Source organism: Cinclus cinclus, chromosome 4 (genome assembly GCF_963662255.1).
Source record: "Cinclus cinclus chromosome 4, bCinCin1.1, whole genome shotgun sequence".
In the NCBI taxonomy this organism is placed as follows: domain Eukaryota; kingdom Metazoa; phylum Chordata; class Aves; order Passeriformes; family Cinclidae; genus Cinclus; species Cinclus cinclus.
The window spans coordinates 35,080,341-35,094,065 of record NC_085049.1 but is presented as its reverse complement, the minus strand read 5'-3'; the positions used below and the strand labels follow the sequence as shown (position 1 = coordinate 35,094,065).

The 13,725-nt window shown below is 40.2% G+C and overlaps 1 protein-coding gene across 1 annotated transcript in view; it reads left to right on the top strand.

The window, feature by feature from the left end:
* MET (MET proto-oncogene, receptor tyrosine kinase) overlaps positions 1–7,344 on the top strand; it is a 65,948-nt gene extending 58,604 nt beyond the window's left edge. Inside the window, exons 15-20 of the mRNA XM_062491077.1 lie at positions 781–861; positions 1,474–1,655; positions 3,210–3,319; positions 5,779–5,944; positions 6,850–6,986; positions 7,134–7,344. Coding sequence (XP_062347061.1) covers positions 781–861; positions 1,474–1,655; positions 3,210–3,319; positions 5,779–5,944; positions 6,850–6,986; positions 7,134–7,344 — 887 coding nt within the window. The remainder of the gene's footprint in view (positions 1–780; positions 862–1,473; positions 1,656–3,209; positions 3,320–5,778; positions 5,945–6,849; positions 6,987–7,133) is intronic.
* Positions 7,345–13,725: the final 6,381 nt, after the last annotated feature.

The following is a 13,725-nucleotide window of genomic DNA, read 5'->3' as shown; positions in this document are numbered from 1 at the left end:
TATCTGTGTCCCTGGCAGTTCATTTCACTGCTTAGACCACGAGAAAGAAGACAGAATTTTGTTCAGCATCTTTTAGTGATATTTTATACTTGGAACTAGGCCATAGAAAAACTGCCAAGTGGTGTCATCAGTTTGTGATCAGTAGAGCAACTCCCAAACCATCCACAGCCAACACATCACTTTTAACATTCAACATTTTCCATGGAATAGCAAGACCTGAGAGACTGTAATCCCAGAGTAGCTGTCCTTTCCATGAGACACGTGAGATTTATCAAGTTTGTACAGTCCAGTGGACCATTTAGCATGGACTTGCATATCACTGGGAACCACCAATCCAGTGGTCATGTTGGCTCCTAACTGCTCCCTGTGCCTTTCAGGTGTCCTTCGACACCCATGTCCCAGGAGAAGATGATGGGAATGGGCTGACATGGGTTTTGTGTGCACAGTCATTACAAGAAAATGAAATATTTGTGGCGCCAGCTTAGTCATTATTTATACTCTCCATTTAGGTCAAGAGATACCACTTATGCTGCAAATAGAGTTTTCATTTTATGCAGTGGTGGTTTTATGTAATGGTGGTTTTATGAATGGTGGTTTTATGTAATGGTCCGATTCCATTTATTTTAATATGTTAGTTACGAAGTATATGTTACAAGTGTTGGGAATTGGACAGAAATTGAGTGTGATCACTTTCTTAGAGTATAATTGCTACCCAGTGGAAAATACCAGAAAGCTAATTTTTCTTCTTAAAGCTAATATTGCTCTTTTTCTTTTCCACAGGACATTTTGGCTGTGTGTACCATGGGACACTGCTTGATAATGATAGCAGGAAAATTCATTGTGCTGTGAAGTCACTGAACAGTGAGTTACATGTTTAATAGTGAAACATTACTACAAATTCCAAATATAACTGGGGTGAACCAATGAATTCCAGTATACATTCAGAAACAAGGATTCTTAGTTGCAGCTGAATCGGATTTATCTTTGGAGCAATTCCAATTACTTCAGATTACCACAACACATTGGCAAATATTTTAACATCAAATGAAATGTCCATATATTTCCTTTACAAAGAAAAGAACACCAGAAAATAAGGGAAAAGTCGTGTCATTTTTTATTCTACTGAGTCCTGAAGATTTGGGTTTGGAAGTTAAATTGCTGAAGAGTGGGCAAAGCTGCTGGAAAAACAGGAAGATAGTATAACAACATTCATTAAGGACTTTACTCAAGTGTTGTTATTCAGTTTTAAATCATTCAAAATAAGAAATGGAGAAACAGAATTAAAAACACCAGCAGCCTGTATTTGGTCATTGTCGGAAAACCAATGCACATGACCTGGTTGTAATGTGAGAGGTGGAGAGCATGTTTGTAGTCTCTCGTTATCACTTTGTTGTGCAATGACGCTGTAGAGAAATGAACCCTAGTTTGTTTCTGTTTCTTTTAATTAACTCCTTTTATTACTGGATTTCTCAGGGATTACAGACCTGGAAGAAGTAGCTCAGTTTCTGAAAGAAGGAATAATCATGAAAGATTTCACTCATCCCAATGTTCTGTCACTCCTGGGAATCTGTTTGCCCAGTGAAGGATCCCCATTAGTTGTTCTTCCATACATGAAACATGGAGATCTTCGAAACTTCATTAGGAATGAGACTCACGTAAGTACCTGGTGAGGTGTAAACCGTAATGCAAGTCTGGCCACGCCCTGCTCCAACACCACACACCACCAGCTCTCATAATTACATTACGTCTGCGACTTGCTGCTCTTACTACACCTTAACCTTTAGTACTTGCTTAGTCTGGCATCAAGCCCAGCCACAGCACTGCCACTCCTTCCCTTCCCCCTCAAGTTCCTCTCTAGAATGTTTCCCAGAAATTATCAGCAATAAGTATTTTTCATTTCCCATCCATAAGCCTCTTAATAAACAAATGTGATTATGAGATCTATGTCCAGGGTCCCAATCTGCTGGTTAAACTGGCACATCTCTATTGACTTTAGCACAGCTGAGCCAGTCATCAACATCTGCTCTTCCAACTCCTAGGTGAGGGAACTCCATATCCTGCTAGTGTTACAGTCCATTTATTATCAATATTTTTTTTCTTATCTTAAGAAAGAAAAGCAGGAACTGTTATACAAACTATGAGTATTCTCTTATTAACAATCCTCCCCATTTCCATTGAAAGACTCTGGATTCCTCAAATGTACCTCACTGTTTCTCTCAAGTAGGAAACCACAGATCTTACCTCAGGCAGTGTAACTTTACATTGACTGAGGTAGCATTTCACCTATTTCAGGACAATACAAAGTGACTTCTGAGCCAGTAGGATTTTGTCCTTGTTTTTATGGCAATCAGCAATAGCCAGTACAATTTTATAAAAAAGCATTTTGACAATTTTTTTTGAGGAGTTTATCTTTCTGAGGCTGGGACCTGCTCCTGTTTGAGCTTCTTTCATTCTACAAGCACCAGGGCCCTTGTCTGTAAATAGTGTTGCAGTCCTTTCTGAAATAAATAGAACAATGACCACAGTTGAATCAGATTGTTCCACAGAAGAAAATTATAAGAAGCAATGTCAAAAACACAGAAATCTGTAGGATCCTTAGTATTACATAACAAGTCATATGATTGCCATAAAAGACTTACAGGTTTATGCTTATACTTATTTTGATATTTAACATTTTGAGTATCATCTCACCATGCAGGCAAGCAGAAAGAGTTAACAATCATTGCCAAAAATCTTCCTCTAGTAGATGCTAAGGTCTCATTTGCCTTTTTCATGACATCATACTGATGCCCCTATTTTGTCCCAAATAGGACTTTCTCTTTTCTTGGTCATCTCCAGCTGATGAAATCCAAACTCATAGTTAGTACATTCTACTGAGTTACATGCTCTCAGTCTTAAGTCCACATATATGAATTTTGTGTATCATTGAGGTTTCAGCCTACTGTTCCCCTTCCCAGGCCAGGTTATGCTGCTTATGCTGCAAACTCTACTCCTCTGGACACTGTTAGAATTTTTGAATTCTTATAGTGTGTTTTCTCAATGGGTGTAAAAAGTTGACCTAAACTTAAACCAGTTTCACTACAAGCACCAACCCTTCTTGATCATTCTGGTGGCAGGAGAGATGTGTAAAACCTAAAGAGTCACAGCATGAAGCAGTCTGATCCTTAAGCTTCATCATTCATTTTATCATAAATGTTTGTATTTTACAGAATCCAACAGTGAAAGATTTAATTGGATTTGGCCTTCAGGTCGCAAAAGGAATGAAATACCTTGCAAGTAAAAAGTTTGTCCATAGAGATTTGGCAGCAAGAAACTGTATGTAAGTAAAAACATCTACTTTCAGCCACATTACCACACTCTTCTGTGTAAAACAGTGAGATGAGATGAGATAAACTGAAGTTTTCAGGATTCTGCTATTTTTTAGTCAAAATATGGTGTTTTTTTCATTGCTCTGCAATTATACTGATGTTTGTCTTGCATACTGATGAGCTACTCATCTTGCTAAGGGCTCATTTCTTACACATAAGCTTTTTTTGAGTGTGAGAAATAAGAAAGCTGAGGTCAAAATCATTGGTTAAAGTTTAAAAGGCATCTCCTAAGGGAAGTTAAACTGCTGTTGTCTCAACTTGCTGTGCTTCCACCCAGCCTCTTCAGAAGCAGCATGTCTCTGCTGCCACACCTAACCAGGAGGGAGAGGAGCACTGGGGAACTTTGTGAGAAAAACAGGAACACAAAGAAGCACCAGTGAGACCTCTTGACAGTAGTCTTTCATTACATGAGTATGAGCTTACTTTGGCTCAAGTAGGCACACAAATTAACATTCAAAGAATCTTACTAGTGTCTGGGAAGCCAGACAGTTCAGTTCCCACAAAGACGAACTGATACAGGAGTTGCCAGTATGATTATGCTGATTTATCACTGTTGTTGTGAATTAATGAGGCACAGTCTTAAACATTAAAGTTTATTTTTAGCACATCATAAACTGGAACTCTGGCTGCGAAAAGGTCATTAACCTGTGACATCAGATATCTTATACTTTTTTCAAGGGTGCACACCTATGCAGCTGAACAGCCTCTGAAAAAGAGTATTTTCTTACAGGTATTTTTTTTTAAGGGATGAAAAAAAGACACAAGCAGATTTTCAGATTTCCTAAGAAGAAATGCTTTGGGTTACTGAACAAAAGACCTAGCTCATCTAATCAAAGCCCAAATAATGGCAACATGACATTCCTGTTGGCCTACTGTCTCTTCCTCTGGTGAGGAAGGAACAGTTCTCAGGGTGTCTCACATGACCATTGAATGACTGCTTTTGCACTTCTATAGGGATCAGCACTTCAGAGCCTGGAGAGCTGCTGCCACAAGATCCACTTTCCCCAGTGGCCATATGCAATCCAACACTCAATACAGGCCCTGCTACAATGGTGATGTCTATCAGAAAGGAAGCCAGCATGCAAATATAGTCCTCAGGGACTCTTAACTCTATTCCACTATCCTGAAAGAGGAACAGGAGCCTGCTACAGCATACACTGTTTCATGTTGATCCATCAAAGTTCCCTCCTACTCCCTTCATTAGATTAAGTTACAATATCAGTAAATACAGCACATGGTTCTGTCCCATGCGCTGGGACTTCAACAGACCAGAGTTGTCCAGACAGAAAACTCAGGGCAGGGAAATGTTATGTGTAGACACTGAGAGAGACAGGATCATTTAGCCTAGAGAAGGTTCAAGGAGATCTTATCCGTATATATAAATACCTGATATGGTGGATTAAAGAAGAAGAAGAAGAAGCCAGATTCTTCTAAGTGGTGCCCAAGGACAGGCAGTGGGCACAAACTGAAATAGGGAAAATGGCATTTAAACATAGTAATGATTTTATTGTACAGGTGACTGAACACTGGTCCAGGTTGCCAGAGAGGCAGTGGAGTCCTTATCCTTGCAGGTATTCAAAACCCACCTGGTTCTGAGCAACCTGCAGTAGCAGAACCCTGCTTTGAGCAGTGTAGATAGTGGTGAGCTAAATGATCAGGGGCACCTTCCAACCACACCCATTCTGTGACTGTGATGCTGTAAAGAAGCCCTAAAGAAAGTGCTTGCTGTGACTAGATCTGCACATGTAAAGAAGGATAGGCTTGAAAAATGCCAACACCCACTCTCTGTCTGTTTGTGACAATGATACCACTTATCAGGACAAATTCCAAGCTTAGCAGAAGCAAAGCTAAGGAGGTCTTCTGGCATGGCTAAGCTGTAACCCCAACAGAACTTTTGTTATGCCATTTTCTCCCAGAACAGACACCAAACTCACCCTTAGTTACAGGACTACATTATTACATAAAGGCAGTCACCAAGATAATGATGGATACCTTCTTATCAAAACAGATTAAGTAGAAAAGGTGGTGTATTGGCTTGGAAATAAAAATGAGCAGGTTTTAAGGATACAGAAATAAAAAACAGCTGTGGAAGTAATGATGTAGAACTCCATCAGGATGTACTGGCTATTAGCAAAAATCTTTCTATACATAGCAATTGTTTTAAAATAACTGTAATTCAAATTGTATAATCAAAACAATATCAGTCATTTCCTGAGTTCATTCACTGTGTTAAATGGGTGTCAAATATACTTTGCTGTGCTTCTGTTGTGGTGTTACATTAGTTTCATAGATCCCAAATAAAGTACTGCCATCCAAAGTCACAAAAAAATGCAAGTCAGTCATTATAATCCACCAGCATGGTAAATCTTGCCTGCTCAGTTGCAAATAATACCTTTTGTCATTTCTCTAGGTTGGATGAAAAATTCACTGTCAAGGTTGCTGATTTTGGTCTTGCTAGAGATGTCTATGATAAAGAATACTACAGTGTGCATAATAAAACAGGAGCTAAACTCCCAGTGAAATGGATGGCTTTAGAAAGTTTACAAACTCAGAAGTTCACAACAAAGTCAGACGTGGTAATGTACAAACATATTTGTATCACCTATTTATTTCTTTCATATTGCCTGAGGCATCTTTCTAGTATTTAATTAATGGAACAACTCCAAAACTTATATATGAATCTAGCTGTTCACATTGTTCACATAAGAATAAAAGAGTCTTTCTCCATCCAGAAAGTTTATTTGTCCCAATCACTAAGCAAGAAGTTGTTGATTGTATCTTACTGCTCAGGAAAGAATTAGGAGTTTAATCCTGTTCCAAGGGAAACTAAGAACATTCCAAGAAGCTAGGTTGGAGCTCCTATAGCTCCCCTGCTATAGGAGGGGCTCTGGAAAGCTTGACAGAACAGGCTGACTTGGAGACTCGTAAAAGTTAATAGTTCTCCAAAATACTTTATTTGCTTTATAAAGAATTACTGGCTGCCTACAGCAATCTCAAATATTACCTGGCCATTTATGAAGAAAAAGTTGTTGAAATGAAGTCAGTTGGCTGGATTGCTTTGTATTTTACCTCTCCATTCAGTCCAGATTCAGAATGACCTGTGATGCATAAAATTTCACCATGTATATTGTCTTCAGCACATATTTACACAGAGTTAGTCAGATCAACAGTTCATATAAACTGGCAGAGCTCCATTAACCTCAAAAGAGGTCTGCCACTTTATACCAGCAAAGTAGCAGGCCTATAGGCTTTTATATTCTTTCATTACTTAGTTGAGATTCTCTGGCTCTTTTTTAAGTGGCTCCTCAAGTCCCTACAGAATTTATTAACCCACTTAAAAGAAAGACGAATGCAGTAAAACAACTTTTCAAAGGGAAAATCCATGCAGTTGAATGCTTAAATCTGTCAAACCATCTTCTAAAACAGGAATGTAAAGCCCTCCAACTCTTTTAACTTTTTATTTATTTCTTTGCTTTCTTAGTGGTCCTTTGGTGTATTACTATGGGAACTTATGACACGAGGGGCACCACCTTATCCTGATGTAAATTCTTTTGATATAACTGTTTACTTACTACAAGGAAGAAGGCTGCTGCAACCTGAATACTGCCCTGATCCACTGTAAGTAAATAGTTTGCAAAGCCTTCTGCAAATGCTGATGATTCTATAGTACTATAGTAACTGAGACTGCAGGAGAAAAGAGAGAATTGGGTTTTTTTGCTTTTTATGTGATTTCATAATTGAATACTTCTTTTATTTGAATGGCAGGTATGAAGTCATGCTGAAGTGCTGGCATCCGAAACCTGAGATGCGTCCAGCATTTTCTGAACTTGTTTCAAAAATATCAACAATCTTCTCCACTTTTATTGGGGAACACTATGTTCATGTCAATGCTACTTATGTCAATGTGAAGTGCATTGCTCCCTATCCTTCTCTTCTATCATCACAAGACAACACAGACGTGGATGTTGACACATGACGGGTATGTCTGAAATTAAGGAAAATCCATTCTTAGTTGTATGAACAAAAAGCAAAACATTTTGTCCACTAGTTTTTACTGCCCAGTCTTTGTGAGAACACTGTTGCACGTGTTTATGTTGTTGCCCAAGTTGCACTAGTACAAGGATACAATATCATATTGTTTAAGGATACAGGATTCCATAAACCATCACAGTGATTTCCAAATATTTGGAGAACGCCGTCAATTTACCAAATGGAAATGTGATGTGCTACCGTCCAGAGCTGGTTCCCACAAACCGTCATTAATGTGTGTTCAGACCCAAGAACAAATGCCATGAAAGTAGAATATCAATCAGTATGGCTGGAAGGACTGTTACTGTGCATGTACTTTAGGATAACGAGCAGTGCACAAATGGTTTTCACACAAAAGGCCAAGAAATGAAATGAGAATAACAAGAGTTTAAAATGTATTTTCATCCCACATGGGGCAAACTTTGGATTTTTGAACTACATCAACAAGGTTTCAAAGAGCCTAGGCAGCCAAGATAGCCAGCCTCATGGTGTCTTAACAGAAATCAAAATCAAGAAATGGTGCAGTAAAATAAGTATAAAAAAGTATGATTGAGTAAGAAGCGGGTGAGGAAGGCCAAGACAAAACTGGAACTGAACCTGTCAAGTGATGCAAAGAATAACAGGGTACGTTAATCGTAAAAGTAAAGTCAAAGAAGGTGCTCTCCCTCTGTTAAACAATGCTGGTGGACGAGAAGTCTGAGGTACTCAACTTTCTTTCCTCAGTCTTCAATGGCAACATCTCTTCCCACACCTCTTGAATGGATGGACAAGCTGAAGACTGGGAGAGCAAAGCCCCTCCCACTGTAAGCAAAAACCAGGTTCATGACCACCCAGGGAACCAGAATGTGCACAAGTCTATGGGACCTGATGAAATGTATCCCAAAGTCCGGAAGGAACTGGCTGATGCAGTTGCCAAGCTGCTCTCCATGATATTCAGAAAGTCATGGCAGTCAGGGAAAGTTCCAGGTGGCTGGAAAAAGGGGAACAGTGTGCCTGTCTTTAAGAAGACAACAAAGAAAAGAGAACCTGGGAACTATCAACCTGTCAGCCTCACCTCTGTGTTTGGGAAGGGCATGGAACAGATCCTCCTAGAAGGCACATGAAGAGCAGGGCAGTCCTTCACCAGGATTCAAGACAACAGCACAGTTTCTCCAAGGGCAAATCCTGCCTGACCAGCCTAGTGACCTTCTATGATGGAGTGACTGCACCAGGGAACAAGGGAAGGGCTACCAGCTGTCATTTATCTGGGCTTCTGTAAAGCTTTTGCCATGGCCCCCCACAATGTTCTCTCTAAATTAGAGTGAGATGGATTTGATGGGTGGAGTGCTGGATAAGGAATTAGCTGGACAGTCACATCCAAAGGATAGTGGTCAATGGCTCAGAGTCCCAATGGCCATCAGTGACAAGTGGTGTCCCTCAGGGATCTGCACTGGGACCAGTGTTATTTAATATCTTCATTAATGACATAGACAAAGGGCATGAGTGCACCCTCAGCAAATCTGCAGATGACACCAAGCTGAGTGGTGCAGTTGACACACCTGAAGGATGGGATGCCATCCAGAGGCACCTGGACAAGCTCAGGAAGTGGGCTGGTGGAAATGCCACGAGTTTTAACAGGACCAAATCCAAGGCACTGCTGCTGGGTCAGGGCAACCCCTGTATCACCACAGGCTGGGGGAGGAACAGATCCAGAGCAGCCAGGAAGGACTTGGGGTGCATGAGAGGCTGGACATCAACAGGCACAGTGCCCTCCCAGCCCAGGAAGCCAATTGTATCCTGGGCTGCATCAAGAGCAGCACGGCCATATGGTCAAGGGAGGGGATTCTGCCCCTTCTGCAGTTTGGTGAGACCCCACCTGGAGTGCTGCATCTGGAGCCCCATCACAGGAAGGACATCAGTCATCAAGCATGGTGATTAGAGAGTTGGAGCACCTCTCCAGTGGGGAAAGGCTGGGAGAACTGGGATTGTTTAGCCTGGAAGAGAGAAGGCTTTGGGGTGACCTAATTGTGGTCTTCCAGTACCTGAAAGGAATTTGCAGGAAAGATGGAACAAGACTATTCACAAAGGCATGTAGTGACAGAATAAGGTGGAATGTATTTAAACTGAGAGACAGTAGGTCTAAATTAGATAGAGGGGAAAAATTCTTTACTGTGGGGGTGGTGATGCACTGGAACAGGTTCTCCAGGGAAGTTGTGGATGCCCAATCCCTGGATTTTTCAACATTCATCAATGTACCCACAGCAGAGGGGCTGGACCTATATGATCCTTCAAGGTCCATTCCAACTTGGGCCATTCTATAATTCTCTGATTCTACGTCTTACCAAGTCTCTGGTATAGTCAGACGGTACAAAAAACAAAGGGAAAATCATCTAGCTTAAAGCATTCCTCATGTCAACATTATGCCAACATTCAACCATTTCTTTGAGTCAAACAGTCTATAGCAACAGATCTCTTGCTGAAAAATGAAAAGCCTCCAATAGACAATGAATCACTCTGAGAATTGAAACTTGAAGGCTGCTGTCTGGTGAGTCACATGGTGAGCAGCTGAAGCTCTGCTACCTCCCCTTGGGTGAAGCTACTGACAAAGGTGAGTAAGGAGCAGAGGTGTTGCAGGCAGCCTGACCTAAAAAGACACCACCATAAGCAAGCATATCAGTAACTTCTTCATACCAGCCCTGAAGAGCAAAGACTGATCAAAAGAAGAAATGGCTTTAGGCCCTCTTTATTCTCTTCTTGGATCATACAACCCAGTGAATTATCTACTTCTAATGCTAAGTTATGACCACAGAAACAATTTTGAAAAGAGATAGTAAATACAACTTCTATTCATTAGGGAAGAGTACTATAACTTTAGGGCAAACATCACATGTCATTTCTGTTCCTGTGGAATTCTGTGCATACTACTGTATAGTTTGTTTAGAATAGGACAGAACTGGGTTTGCTGGTGTAAACACATAAAGTATTCTATTTTTATATTAAAAAAAAGTTTATTTTTAATGACATTTGCAAAGTTTGGTTAGGCCACAAAATACTGCACTGTGAACATTTCAGAAAATGTATGTCAATGTACATGATTCATAAACTGTAGCAACCTTAAGAAATACTGTGTAAATATTAAAAAGGAAAAGAACTCACTGTAAACACACTCCACCCTAAGTATAATATCTCCATTGCTGCAGGCCAACTATTTTAAGATCTTCAAAGAGACATAATGCAGATAAAGAACTGATATAAGGGAGATATATTGTTCTTGGGAGACTGTGTTATAACAGAAAGGTTTATAATGAGGGCAGAGTGTGTAGGCAAGCTATGAGCAGATAATATTGTATTGTGTTTCATCACCACTTTCATTTCAGAAATGAACTTTCATGTCTGCTGAGAGTGATACTAATTGTAGATTGCTCAAGGACAAAAGGCTTTGCTGCAGGCAAAAAAAAATCATCTCTATGGTTGTTAAAACAGCTGAGGAAGTTTATGACACATAGATTTGGAGAAGTTACTCCAAACTTGTACGTACATGCTCGAGGAACGCTGCAATGTGAAACAGAGGACATTTTTACTATTTATGAACTTTTGCTTAATAAAGTTAATGTTGTGTCTGGGACACCTGTAAGAATATGTGATTCTGGTAAAGATTTGATGTTAGTATGTTCATATATCTGCGAAGAGCTGAATGGTACTTATGTTTATAGTTGTTGTTATGACCGAATAAACATGTTGTTAAAATGAATTTTTGTAATACTTTAAGCTCCTAGTGCTGTAATTACTGTTCACATTGACTGTTTAACTGACAAGTCTGTCCATATGCTTTTTCTGACTAACATAGGAAGAGCAACTTGTGTAATTGTGGGACAGAGGGGAAAAACCTCCAAACTTAAAAATACAGAGTGCACCAATACATCAAACACACAGTTCATCAGCCTCCTAACCATTATTACGGCAGAGATAGATGCTGAATATTTCTCGTCAACAGCTATGGCATAGTTTGTTTGAATAGGAAGCCTCTTGCCTAACCACGGGCTGTACCCATGCAGAGCCTTACAATTCTTGATGCACTTAGAGTTGGGGTGGCATTTGAAGCTTGGAATTTAGCTATCATAAGGAGTACCTGCATGGCCCAACACAGATGCCAGCACTTGTTTTATCCAAGTCCCTAATCAGTCATGATTCTAAGAAATTTCAAGTACCTGAATCTGTGAACCTCACAGTCGTCCATCCTGTGTTTTATGTCTGCAAGGTATTTAGTATCCGTGACACCTGAAGAGAAAAATCCATAGGGCTCTTGGTTCTTCTGGAGCAAGGGGAGCCAGCCCCACCTTTCTCCCACACATTTTCTCCCAGTTACATGAGATGTCTCCCACTGAATTCACAAGTTTCCTTTTGTGAAGAGTATTTTAACTGGGCACTCCACAAACACAGCAATACACACTGTCCTGTGCCACTCTTAAGTCAGACCCTACAAGCTTATTTCTCCAGTGTCTTATCTCGGGAACATTTTGTACTTAGTTCACTCAAAAATATTTCAGTGTACATCATCTCATTGACAGCAGGCTGGACATGAGCCAGTGTGTGCCCAGGTGGCCAAGGAGGCCAATGGCATCCTGGGTTGGATCACAAATGGTGTGGCCAGCGGGAACAGGGAAGCGATTCCTTTCCTGCACTTGGCACTGGTGAGGCTACTGTGAGTGCTGTGTCCAGCTCTGGGCCCCCCAGTTTAGGAGGGATGTTGAGATGCTGGAGTGTGTTCAGAGAGGGGCAACGAGGCTGGTGAAGGGTCTGGAACACAAGTCCTGTGAGAAGTGGCTGAGGGAGATGGGGTTCTTTATCCTGGAGGAGGCTCAGGAGAGACCTGATTGCTCTCTACAACCACCTGAAAGGAGGGTGTAGCCAGGTGGGGGTCACTGTCTTCTCCCAGGGAACCAGCAATAGAACAAGAGGACACATTTTTAAGCTGGGCCAGGGGAGGTTTAGGTTGGAAGAAGTTCTTCACAGACAGTGATTGGGCATTGGAGTGGGCTGCCCAGGAAGGTGGTGGAGTCACTGTCCCTGGAGGTGTTTTAGAAAAGACTGGATGTGGCACTCAGTACCACGGTCTAGTTGACAAAGTGATGTTAGGTCATAGGTTAGACTTGATCTCAAAGACCTCAAACCTAGTTAATTCTGTGATCTCAACTGATTAAAAACAGCATTTATATGCTCTTGTCATTTCAAAATATCAGGAAAACCCAACATCAAAACACATTTTCTCCAGACACTTTTACTTCTTAACAAAAAACATATATGCTCAGTTTCACCTCTAAGTATGTTTCAGGGGAAAGTTCAAAGTTGAGAATGTCCAGAGATCCCTTCTAACCCTAAATATTCTTTTATTCTGTGAAAAAGGCATTGAAAATTGTAGATAAGAATAAAAACATTCTGCTATATCACAAGATGATCCATTTTTTATTTTAATTATTTATATTTAATTTGCTTTCCAATAAATTTTCAGTATTTCCCTGAAAAGTCAGTAAAAAATCTCCAAGGTTTTAACACAGTTCTGCTATTAATACCAGGGTCTTCAACCTAAACCAGCGTAACACATAGTCAAATGATGGTCTGAACTTAAATACCAGATTTGTAACACATTCCTCTGATTACTCTTATGATTTCTCAGGGATGCTATATATTGCATTTTTGAAAGGGTTGACAGAATCACAAGCTTCCCATGCCCAGTTTTTCATCCCAGTAATTTTGATTATACCAGGTATATACTGCAGCAGATCTGCAGCTGACTTACACTGGCAGGCTTCCCCCTGCTGGAATATTAACAGTGGATGGGCACAATGGTCAAAACATCACATAACAGATACCCTACACAAAAGCTAAGAGACTGAAAAATAGGGAGGGATATCCTCACCCCACAGAAATTTTCCTGTTGATTTCACATCAACTTTTTGAGTGTACTATTAACTCAACTATTGAGAGTCATTTGCCTGTGTTTAGGAAGATTTTTAATCCATTGAGAGTAACTTGCCTCTGTTGAGGAAGATTTTTAATATATCCAACAATATTAAAGGTTTCCAAAACAAAGGAAAGTGGTACACAGTACCACTGGGTTGCTAAGCCTTAGCATATTGCTAATTTTCTGTCTCTGATGTTAAAATCAGTCATGAAGAAGAGACTGACATGTTTTATGTAAATAAATTATGAGGTTGCAGCAGCAAAAACAGTACAGGTGAGAAACTGCAAAAGAGCCTCAAAATAATTTTATACCTAAAGATGAAACTCCCTTCAGAAATTTCATTTCTGGGATTCAGCCATAATACTATATCAGAGGAAAGGGTCATAA